At 40.2% G+C, this 12202-nt stretch overlaps 1 protein-coding gene across 1 annotated transcript; it reads right to left on the reverse strand.

The window, feature by feature from the left end:
- Positions 1–231: 231 nt before the first annotated feature.
- Positions 232–11927, reverse strand: TMPRSS2 (transmembrane serine protease 2). The gene is made up of 13 exons (XM_050712015.1): positions 11913–11927; positions 10893–11085; positions 10500–10583; positions 9112–9231; positions 7569–7698; positions 6617–6727; positions 5872–5915; positions 4974–5148; positions 3078–3253; positions 1786–1881; positions 1101–1243; positions 416–568; positions 232–243 (listed from the first exon to the last, which is right to left on the reverse strand). Exons 1-13 carry the CDS (start codon positions 11925–11927, stop codon positions 232–234), a joined length of 1452 nt encoding a protein of 483 aa, XP_050567972.1.
- Positions 11928–12202: the final 275 nt, after the last annotated feature.

Here is a 12202-nt window from a genome sequence, read left to right on the forward strand (position 1 = left end):
CAACTTTCTGCCAGGCACCACATCAAGAAGAAAGGTGCTCATTGTGATAATCCTTCACTGATTAAAATCGGTCACTGTAGCCAGTACAGAACCGAGTGTGCAATCCTTCATGTTATTTTTAAAAAGAAAATTCAAGGAGAAAAATCATTTGTAAAAGTGAATAAATATCCCATGGCTTCATTTTTTCTTGTTCTCAGAAACATTGATCATCAACAAGGACAGACATCATTGTCATCTGTTTGCCTGTTTAAAACAAAAAACAAAAGTTTCTAGTTGTGCTAACAGACCATCTTATCCATTATTTGGATGCTTCTCAATGGAATAGCTTTATCAGACAACTCACAGGATATGAATAATTAAATTTAAGTTTCAGGATTTGGGGCATTTAAAAATATTAAAGACCAAAATATCTTACCTGCATATTTTTATAAATCCAGTCTGTAAACACAGTCATATTCCCATAAACTCCAGGTCTATTGGGAGTAGCACAACCAGATCCCCAGCTGGTATCTCCAACCAACCACCACACGGAGTTTTTATTTGTTACCAGAGGACCTCCGCTGTCACCCTGCACAAAACATATCCATACTATCAGTGACCTGGCCATCAGGAAAGACACAGAATATGATCCATTTCATTTCAGGACTACAGGTTAGGTTTCAAAAAAGCTAAAGACCATTTCAAGAGAACAACTAAAACAAAATGCTATGGCAATTACAGTATTGAATGATAACTGTTTGCCATAGGAATGAAAATTGTTTGCCCAAAACACTAGACGAGATAGACTTTATTGACTTTCTTGTTCACAAGTGTAATGCTAGGGTATTGTAGTGATTACGAAGACCTTCGTTTTCAAGTACACAATCACAAAACATCAAAGCATTAATAAGGGCCACCTCACCCTCTTGGCATATATAAGAAGACTTCAGGCACTTGTTACCATTCAGGACACCACAAAATGAACTGGAAGCCCAACCAAAGTGTTAGTCATAAAAATATATAATTGTAGGATCAGTTTTTAATTAATAGATGACAAAATTCCTACTAAGATGAAAAATAATCAGCCAGATTATTATTAAGTGTTTATTAGGAATAATTACCTGACAGGAATCAATTCCTCCTTCTAGATATCCAGCACAGACCATTGTAGGCAAAATCATGCCATTATAGATATAGATAGAGTTACATCTAGAACGTTCTATTAAAGGTACCATAACATAATTCAAGTTAGTTGATGTTTTACCTAAAATTGAAACATGCACATAAACACACACACAAAGACAAGATTAGAACAAGCGTCAAGTCACACTGCTATTACAAATCCCAGCAGCTAGCAATGTTCAGAGTGAAATAAACCCACTAGAAACTTTAGCATGGACTCTTAAGACATATGGTCCATCATGCAGAACACTTTGACATTAAAACTCCCTTCCCAGAGGTCAGCAAGTTACTCTGCATTGCTGTCAGTGTACCCTAAGGCAAGAGAACAAGGACCTGCTCACCACAACCCAGAATCAACTGCATAAGACACAGGGCTGTTAAAGGCCCATGAGCAAAGCAAGGGGTGAGAAGGTCCCCCGTTTCGCAGTCCAGAACAAGGGGGCAGCAATACCCAAATTCAGAGTCCATTTTCCCCAACAGCCCCCCCCCCACCTACCACAGACCAGGACCTTCTGACACTGAAAGAAAGTTTGCTTCCCTTTTCCTTCTCACTTCTTATACATTTACCTAGCCAGAAGAGGACCGGCTCTGTAGAAGACCCAAATATCCCAGAACCACTCTTACCTCCTTGGTACTCTGCTCCCCATCCAGATATCCAGCACTCTTGATTGGGCTGGAACATCATTCCTGGATTAGGCAGACAAACTGGCTGTACATTATCTACAAAAAAAAAACACACAGTGACAGTCTGCAATCCCACATGTCCAGGTATAATGCAAAACAAATGCATATGAAACTTCTCAGCATGACCATCACTTGCTTTAAATATATACACACTATGTTTTTTCCTCCTCTCCTTAAGGATAATGCAATACTGTGCAACACAAGCAGCAGTAGAAATTTCAGCAGTGGCCCTTTCCCAGAGGGCTACCTACTGCATCCTGACCTCAGAGTGAGGAACAAACACAGTTAATGGTTCTAGCTCAATTCATCAACAATTAACACCAGTCCTCTTGATCAGTAAAGGAGGACAAAGAAGAGAACAAAGACTTCTAACAGCTAGCTTCATTCTGTTTACAAAACCCTGCTGAAAATAATCAATACAAGCAGGATTCAATACCTGTATACAAGAAGTATGAAATGCAGAAGAAAAAAAAAAAAGACAAACTTTCTTGGTAAAGGTAACCTCCCTACACCCAGAAGAAGATGAGCCCTCCAGATTACCTCTATTAGTTTTAAGCTGATGCACTGAAACATACAAGACCTCTACATAAAGCACCTATACACGTATAGGACCTATATACATAAAGCACTTAAAAGATTAAATAATGCTTTGTCCTCTCATTTTCCCTGATTGCTTACAAAGAATATGCATCTACTTTTAAGAAAAGCCCCTTTCAGCTTTATGCGTTTAAAAAAAATGTTAGCAACCTACTAACATGAGGTGTTAGGTTCCTCCATCTGAGCAGGAACTTCTTAGAACAAGGTTTTTGTTGCTTTGGACTTTGTGGGTGTGGGATGGGTGGGGGTGGTGTGTGTTTCCCCCCCATCCCAGTAGTTATTTGATATAACTTGGTTTACCAGTTAGTCAGTTGCTCCACCCTTACTCCCTGAGACTGCACATACAGGAGTGATAACACTTAAACACCTTACAGTACTCTGCAGTAAATGTACATTACTGACCATGGAGAGAAGTGAACAAGCTTAAACCTAGTCCAAACTCCCTTACCTGGTACTAGATGTAAATAAACCCTACTTCGGAAATCAAAAGGCACTTGAAGGTGTCTCTACCCACATTTTGTGTTTTTCCCATGAGTAAATATCTGCAAGGAGGATTTCTTCATTAACTTCAGAAGTTTTAGGAGATGTGCTCATTGCCATTGGATTTTTTTCCTTAAGAAGAACAGAATACATACCAGTAAAACTCAACGGTGTCTCTAACTTCATAAGGGCAACATCATTGTCTTTAGTGTCCGTATCATAATCTGGATGGGAAATTATTTGTTGCACTCTATATCCGGCTCTTAAAATAACGTCACTCTGGCTCACAATCCCAGCATAAACTCTCCAGATGTATGGGTCAGAAAGTTGTCTACAGAAAAATAAAAAAGAGGTCAGAAGGTTTGCTTCCCTGGTAGGGATTTCAGCTTACAAACTTCAAAGAATTGTCTTTAGCATCCATGACCAAGAACATACATGCATTTGACTACTACTTCTGAAGATAAATTAAGAAGTAACTCATGCCTTCTCTGTTTTTGGCCAGCCTCCCCTCATCAGCCACCCAGCAGCGTGATTTTTACTGATGTTAACGCAAAAGTATTAACATGCCCCCTCAAATAAAATAGAGAAATCCTTGTCCAGATACCTGTTTCATACACATCAAAAAAAGGTGAAATGGACAAATAGCATAAAAGGGAGCTAATTTAATCTAAAAAAATCTCGTAGTCAGTTTTTCTGAAAGACAAAGTACAAGATACCTAACTTTGTGAAAGCTTGACTCTAGTTTCATAAATATAAAAAAATATTTCAAATACGTTAAGAATTACTGTCTATCCCCTTAGTCACTCAGCACAGCAAATTATAGGCTGAGACTGCAACACCGAAGCCTCTTTTTTGATTTCAGTTGCTGAGGGATCAAGCTGTTATTTCTAAAGTCTCACATGTCAGTGTTATCACTTGTGCACTATCCAAAGCACAGAAGGACAGCAGAAGCCAGAATTAGTAAAAACATGATCTAGTGAAGGAATTTCATTATCTTGAAAAATGTTATTAGGCTGTTCGTTTGGGTTGTGTTTTTTTGTTTTGGTGGTGTTTGTTGCCTTTTTTTTTTTTAATTGCTAAGCATATGGTCTAGATGTAATTTAAGTAGTTACTGTGCTCCAGTACAATTTACAAATGCTCAGTAGAAAGCTTTCCACAACTGTTAAAACTCCCTCCCTCAGAAGTGTCAAAAAAAATATCCTGAAAGCATGTATTATTTTTAACCCAGCTACACTTTGGTTGCCATTCCTAAAATGTTGCATATTACAGAGCTCACACCTGAAAACAGAGGGTGGGGGAATAAGATCTTCACATAAAACTAAACACTTGCATTCCTTTCTCAAGGTGAAGGATAAAGTTATTTTTCTCTGGCTGCGTTTCAAACTGTGAACCAGCCAACCAACCGTTAAAATGTTTTTGCTTACTGGATTTTCCTCCAATAGAAGAGGAAACATTCTGCCACAGAACACCCTTAACTGTCCTTTAAAATTGGGCTTCTGTGTTAAAAAGGGACAAAGCTTTTCTTCTTTTTCTTTTCTTCTGTTGATGCCTACAATGCCTACATAAAGCGTTCCTTGGACAGGTATAAATCTACAGTTAATACTGACTTGGACTTTACTACTTGACCGTGTAGCATGAAGATATGAGGAAATAAAGGGTACAGATATGTTTGAACTGAACATATCTACAGTTTTGTAATATTGGACATTTTGGGGACAAAGTGTAATGCCTTTGTGATAGCATTGTGTTGTCTGGCATCAGTTTGGTGCCTTGAATTTGCCTTTTAAGTTGGGTGGGTATCCATGCCCAGCACCTCCGTCCAATTTAATTTCCCCCTTCAACAAGCAAAATAGTCTGACTTCTACAGGAAGAAAATCCTACCTGCAGCTTCCAAAACTTCCCTTAACACTTTAAGTCTGTATAGCTAAAATACCATATCCAATGCCTGCATTTGACTCTGTTTGAAAGCAGAAAGCTGCAAGATCTGTTCTGCCCCCCTGCCAACCAGAAGCAAGGAAGACCACCCACAGGCAGACCCGCGCGGCACTCACCCCTCCACGCAGTGAGCCGCCGTCACCAGCCACTCGCGGGTGATGATGGAGCCCCCGCAGACGTGGGTGCCCTGCACGTGGAGGCTGAGCTGCCACGGCCACTGCCCCAGTGCTGCCGCACTGCCGCCCACGATCCTGTTCATGATGGCCGTGCTTCTGGTGGGCAGGCCGCACTCTGGGGAGTCAGGCACACACAGACAGACGTTAGAGAGAGGTGGTCTTAAAGGTGGTTTCTTCAGCCCAGGCTTTGCTGTGGCACAGCAGAGAGGGGAGAGCAGACTCTGCTGGTGGTTGATCCCACATCCCAGCCATCGCCCTACAATGCTCACTCACGGGATCGAGCTGGGCTGAGCCTCACGCGACCCAGGCACCCTTCACATTGCAAACACTGCCCTGCCTTGCCGGTAGCTGTTGCCCTCAGTTCATCACTTCAGAAGTGAACCATAAGAGGGTGGCTCACTGAATGCTCTGAATGCTGCTGTTTGAGTATCTTTAATGAGCCACATAAACACACAACATTGTGTTGTGCAACGGAACAGGCAACACCCAGGAGTCACCTCACCACAGTTATTACGGTGAGGAACGGTGTCCACCTGATGGCCACACGTCAGTGACTGCGCTACAGACTTCCCACCACAGCAACATAGCAACTGATGCAGAGCACACAACGTGCAAGCCATTTAAAGGAACTGGAGGCAACAGAGAGAGAGCAACTGGGGACCAAATATCCCCCTCATCTCCTCTTCAATCCTGCTCCTTAAAATGTGAAACTTGGGAGGCATGGTTAAATCATCTACACATTAAAAGATGGCAATTATTTACGTTGATTCAAAAAGATTTACTGCCACAGCATTCAAAGGTGTGAACATGCAAAGGTCTGGAAAACAAGGACACTTACTTATGCAGCGTAGAGAAACCACATTTCCCGATGCACAGACATTGCTGCAATAGAAATAAAAAAAAAAAAACGAAAACAGGCTTTTAGGCATCCAGCAAGGCAAATAGTGGGCAAAGCTCACCCTCCAGCTGCTTCCTACCCGTTCCAGCTATGTGCCCTGCCTTCACACTCATCTTCCTGGTGAGGCTTCCCTCCTTTCTTCACTCTCTCCAGCTACCCTACCAACACCCATCTGGCCTCCACCATTTCTTGCATTCACCAAAACTGTCATGTGGAAGACCGCAGACTCCAGTAGAGGTAGGCAGCACAAAAGGCTTGTAAGCCTATTGAGGAGCAAGATAAAGAACAGCATAAGATAAAGTTGAGATGATTTATGAAGCAGTCGTAGAAGAATTTGAACAACAAGGGAGCCATGGAAACTTTGCAGGTATAGCAGTCTACATGTAAGGAAACGAGAGGCTTCAGAGTTGTTTAAGGCATCGTAGACAGGGCAACCTTCTGTACAGCATGGGAGCAGGATGGGACACCTACATTTTTTGAAAAGGAGTGGAAGGATGGAAAAGTGACAGATGTGCTTTTAAATAGAGGTAAGATCAGTTGCTGCAAGCAGATTTAAAAGGAAACCTCTTTCCCTCAACAATCCCCACAGAAAGAAGTGCTTGCATTATGCTGTAGGCAGAAGCTGTGTGTCCCACAACAGCTAAAGGTACCCCTCATAAAAGGAAATTAGTTTGTATTAAGATACCTGTTATGTAGCCTTTTATACAAGTCTGTATTCCCAGCACTTGTGTTCAGCTTCATAAAGCTTTTAAAGCTGACTTCAGCTGCTACTCCTTGACTATAGTAATATGTGTCTCTGTGAAACAGAAAGACTCTATTAAGAAACCCAGCAGTTTCAGTTTTTAAACAAGTGAAAATAAATAGTGCCAAGCCAGAGCTTCTGACATGAACAACACTAATATATATATATATATATATATATATTAATTTTACATTAAGCACAGAACCCAATGGAGCAGTACAATGCCAGACAAACAGATTTCTTTAAACATTCACCAATCTCAGTTTCCCAGACAGTTACTAGATTAAAATATTTTTATCTAGTATGTGGATGTTCATGGTAGGAATCTTCAGCCTTATGAAACAGGACATAATGAAGAGATGCCTTTGCTGGTACATTTACACAGCATAGCAAAGTTCAGGTCCAATAGGATGTAACAACCACATTCTGTGGGACATCTGCAGGGGTAGTAAGTTCTGCTGCTCTGCAGAGCTTTCCGGCTGAGGACCAGCCTTGTATAGTAGCTGCTGGGCTGTCTTACTGATTGGAAACTACTTCAGGCATTGCTGGTTCAGAGACCTTAATTCTGAGTGTGGTGTACGCAAGTTCTTCCTGGACAATAAATTCACTGCATGACCCCACCCACACCAGAAGACAGCATTTGCCAACCACATCAAAGAGAGGCAACAGAGTATTTCAACTGTGGAAGAATTTATGCTGCAGTGTTTACACAGGGAGAACATGGACAGCATTCTGGCCACAAACGTTTATGCTGCTCTTCACACCAGCATCTGTTATGCGTGTCCTCAGGAGACTGCCAGCTGCTTTTTACTTCACATATGCATTCTTAAAAACTGCAAGAGGAAAATTTTAACCTTTCTATGCATTTTCAAAGACTGATAAAGGTTAGACTTACACATTATAGCCCATATCTTTACATGCAATCTTTCCAAAATCATCAGTCCAGTCATCTTGACAAACAGGATACCAGGCTTTGCTGACAGGTGAATAAACTTCGAGGATAAAGTTTGGTCCAAAAAGTCTAACTGCCAGAAAAGAAAAAAAAAAAAAAAAAGAATGTAAGAACACCACACATGCTATACTACTTCTTTCTCTACTTAAAGCTATTAAACACCCGTTATATTTGTTTGCATCTATAAACCGGTGTTAATTTAGTGCTGCCATCTACTCAAATTCTGGTTAAATACCAAGTAGACAGAAATATAACAGTGATTTAATTCCTTTATGCAAGGGAATTTAAAATAACTACCAGTTTAAAAGGCAAGTGTGCAACATAGTGTTCATCTTGTCATTTCAGTTTTTATTCTCAAAATTCTTTTTCGTATTCCACCACTGCAGAAGACTGAAATACCCAATCATTTTTATCATCTACCTACACAACCGTGTATTATGTATAAATAAAATATAAACTGTTATAATATATAATATCTTAAATACACCAAACAGACAAGCGCCTGTAGACAAAGAATGTAACAAGGAGCAATTAGCTCTGACATTCCATGCCCCACTATGTACTTATTTTCAGAAGAATTCAATATAAAATAGTTCAAATGAAAGAGCAGACTGAACAAGCTTGTTCAAAAACACATTATTCAACCAAATGGAGAGGAACAGCTTTAGAGCATATGCCAGTAAACACTAACACTGCATGAAGCATGTACGGAAGAGTTCCCAAACAGACAATGAGCACAACACAGGTGTTAGAATCAAGATGCCACACTTTTGGAATGGGCAAATTGATGCCATTTCCACCTTACGTTTTCAGCTCTGCACAAAAACTCCTCTTGACATCTTTTGAGTTGGAAACACTAATCAGACTAAGCTTTCTTACACAAAGCAGTTATAAAGTTGAAAATAAAGTGTTGGGAGAAGAAGGAATATGAAATATATGGAAAAAGACTTACACTATCACCTGAAGTTCTACTAAGAAGTCAATTATGACTGTTCATTCCAGAACCAATGTTATATTCAGGTTTGCACAAACTAGACTTAAATTAGAAGGTAATATTTTAAAGCTTATTCTGAATCAAGCCAGCTTGACTTTTAGGCATTGGAAGGGGTTGCCCAGGGAGGTGGCAGAGTCACAGTCCCCAGGGGTGTTTAAGGAAAGGTTGGACGTGGTGCTTAGGAACACGGTTCAGTGGGTGACATTGGTGGTAGGGGGGTGGTTGGACCAGCTGATCTTGGAAGTTTTTACCAACCTTAATGATTCTATGACCCGCTGAGCCAGTCACTTTGTTCCAGCTGTGCAATTGGACTGGAAACAGACTGAAGATCTGAATGTAGGATTTGAAGCACTCAAACTTCCTAAAGCATTATGGAGATATAACTGAGCCTAAGCCAGCCCTATGGTAACTTAGGCAAGCTTTAGACAAGGGCATTTGCTCGAGAATGCTTGCAGCTGGCTAAAAGCCCCCGCCTTGACCACCAGCACTCACCACAACGGTTTTCATCCTCCCCATTTGGGCAGTTGGTCACTCCGTCACACCAGTCTGAGGGAGACACGCACACTCCCGAAGACCCACACTCTATTAACGATCCGAGGCAACGATTCTCCACTGTAAGGAGAAAGCCACACAGTCATCAGACTGAACAACAGTTTAGCCTCAGGCAACCACTGCCAACTCTCACCTTAAGGAGCATGCCAGTTTGATGGAGTAAAGCATCAGAAAGCTCAAACTCAGAGATAGGAAGAAACCTAGCCTGACACAACAGAAGATTTATTGCTATCTGTCCTTGACATCGCTTGTCAAATTAAGTCATTGATGCAGCTGACTGGATTTTGTCCATTGCCCCCCCTCGAATAAACAAACACCATTAAGTTGTCTAAAAGGAATTAGCTTCACACTGATAAAGCATAGCATTTATAATCAGAAAAGGAGGAAGAAAGAAATTACTCCAATTACATCCTGTTGCTTTCAGTCCTGTTTAAAACAAGACTGCATTCACCCTGCATAAATCAGGGTTAAAAAAAACAACCACCATAAGAACACAAAAGTGTCATCTAATAGCTTTAAATGAACTACCTTCTCTCTTCCTTTCCTTTCCTGCACAGAACATATCACTTGTGTTCCAGCTTACAGTGGTTACTTGGACTGGGCTCACACAATTTTAACACACTTTCAAATCAAAGCCATCTCAGAAACAAATAAACATACATGAATTACTTCCGCTCTGAGAGAGATCCCATTTTACCAAAATAAAATACATCTTAATCATTTACACTCTGCCAGTTAAGCTACACAAATTTACTTCAGTCTCCTTCCTACCCTTGAATTTAAGTCAAGTTAGAAGTTAGAACAGAGTTTCATGTCAGAGACAATATACAGTAGTCATTTCCCTAATGAAATGTACTATAGGATCAGTTGTCCACAGACACTCACATGCCAGGTATCCACAAATGCAAAAAACCCTTGTAAGACATCAAACTGCTCTGCAGCAAAGCTACTGCAATGTACACTTGTACTACACCAGCTTTTCCCAGACAGTTTGTAGCTTTCCAGAAAAGCCAACTGAAAAAGCTGCTCCAGGAGATGGAGGTGAAAGAGAATCAGAAAGTTGATGACAACACTTGATGTCAAAAACATGTTTACTTTACAAATGGAAAAGAAAGCAATAGCAACGTTGTTTACTTAAAAATAATTTTAAAAAGCACATAGTTGTGGCTTATTTTTACAAGCAACATTAGTTTATCTCTTATGAGATAGATAAGAGTCTTTCCTGTCCTTAATTCAGCATAAAAAGATAAAAAATGCATACTTCTAACCATACAAGTTTACTACTTCCTTTCTTTCAGAACAATACAAAACAAAACAGTAATTCTTACCAAAATACCAAATGAAGAAAGCACCAACTGCACAACAAATGACTATTAAAATGGATATTATAATTATTATGGTTTTCTTTACACCTGAAACAGAAACAAGAACAAAAAAAGAAATTAGGTTTACAAATAAGGTAATTTCCAACATGGAGACCAGCACTATGTGTATTTCCTTGAAATTAAAACTAGATGGTGTTTGTCCATCAGACTTTCTCCATTCCAACACCCTTCCTTCACTGCGGATGCAGTTACACCTGCATCCCAGCCGTCACTTCTTCATCCACAAGGAGGAAGCTGGCTTTTGCATATTCCTTCAACACAGGAATGTGAAGGGAAGACCCCCTTACTCTGGAAGACATTAAGCCTGAAACTGGAAGAAATCCCGACAAATCTTACCTGATGAACAAGTCCTCCCAGATGAAGGGGCTACTGGACTAGTCGACTGGTAGGTTGAAACTCTTGGGACATAGGTTGGCACTGATGGAGCATTTGTAGAGAAGTACGGTGGATATGGGTTAGCACCTGCTGGTGGCCTGGCAAAATAGTTTTCTGGCTGAAAGCCATGATTTTCGTAGTATGGTGGTGGGCCCTAAATGATAACATTACAGGAAAGGAAACAAAAAAAAAGGCAAGACTGCAATTAAGACAAAGTAAATTTAAGATACCATTTCCATACAGAACCCTACTAAGTAATTCTGCTACTGCAGGAGTCCACCACACGTGCTTATACATACCAGTGACTCCAATTTACATGGAGAGAGATTTACAGCATATGCCTAATACCTCATACTTTGAATAATAAAAATAACAGAGTGATGCCCAAAGGCATATTAAGAGATCGGTTTCCTGGTCCAAAGTAACTCAATCTAAAAAAGATTTTTGAACCCAGCCCACCAGGTAGCTGCACCAACTATTTCACTGGAACATCTGACAGCGAACAAATAAGCAGCACGGACTGTTTTAGGCAATACCATCATCAAAAGAAATGCTGGCAACTAACAGCCTTTGTGTACTCAGCTGTCCATGTCTAAGAAAAATGCTTACTTGCCATTCTGTCCTATGGGAAGACCTAGTGCACCTGAGCTACTTCTGAAACACACTGGCCTACCAACAGATTGTGGAATACTTACCTTGCGAGAGATTTAAGAATTAATCAGAAACCATGCCAATCCCTCTCGAACAATCTTTAAAAGCATAAATCTCTCCTAGAGGTATCTGAGCACTTGAAATCCTAGTTAATTCAAGCCTCTTACACCTGTCCCACAGTATATCTTTCCCATTATACAAAAAACATAAGAAATACTTATATCCACATTTTAAAAGACTTACTAACCAGTACATAACTCAATAGTCTGTTACTTTTAAAGAAATAAAACCCCATTAAAAAAGAAATAACGAAGCATTTTGTTTACTTACTACAGTAGAGGTCATCTTTCCTTTGTCAGTATTACTGAAACAACTCAAGCGTTTGGAAGTAAAGCCTGAACCTACAAAAAACAGGAAACGATCATAACCAAAAGCTTTATCCACCTCTCGTTTTTCCTTTGAAAAAATGCCAAATTGAGAGGAAAAAAAATAGGGGAGTATTTCAAGAGAGGGTATAAATTAAGGTGCAGCCTGAAATCAGATCTCAATAGCCTCTCAATACAACCTTGAGCATTATACAGTGGCCACTATTCATCAACACGAGCGCCTAGCAAACCGAG

This window comes from Cygnus atratus, chromosome 1, assembly GCF_013377495.2.
Source record: "Cygnus atratus isolate AKBS03 ecotype Queensland, Australia chromosome 1, CAtr_DNAZoo_HiC_assembly, whole genome shotgun sequence".
Lineage (NCBI taxonomy): Eukaryota > Metazoa > Chordata > Aves > Anseriformes > Anatidae > Cygnus > Cygnus atratus.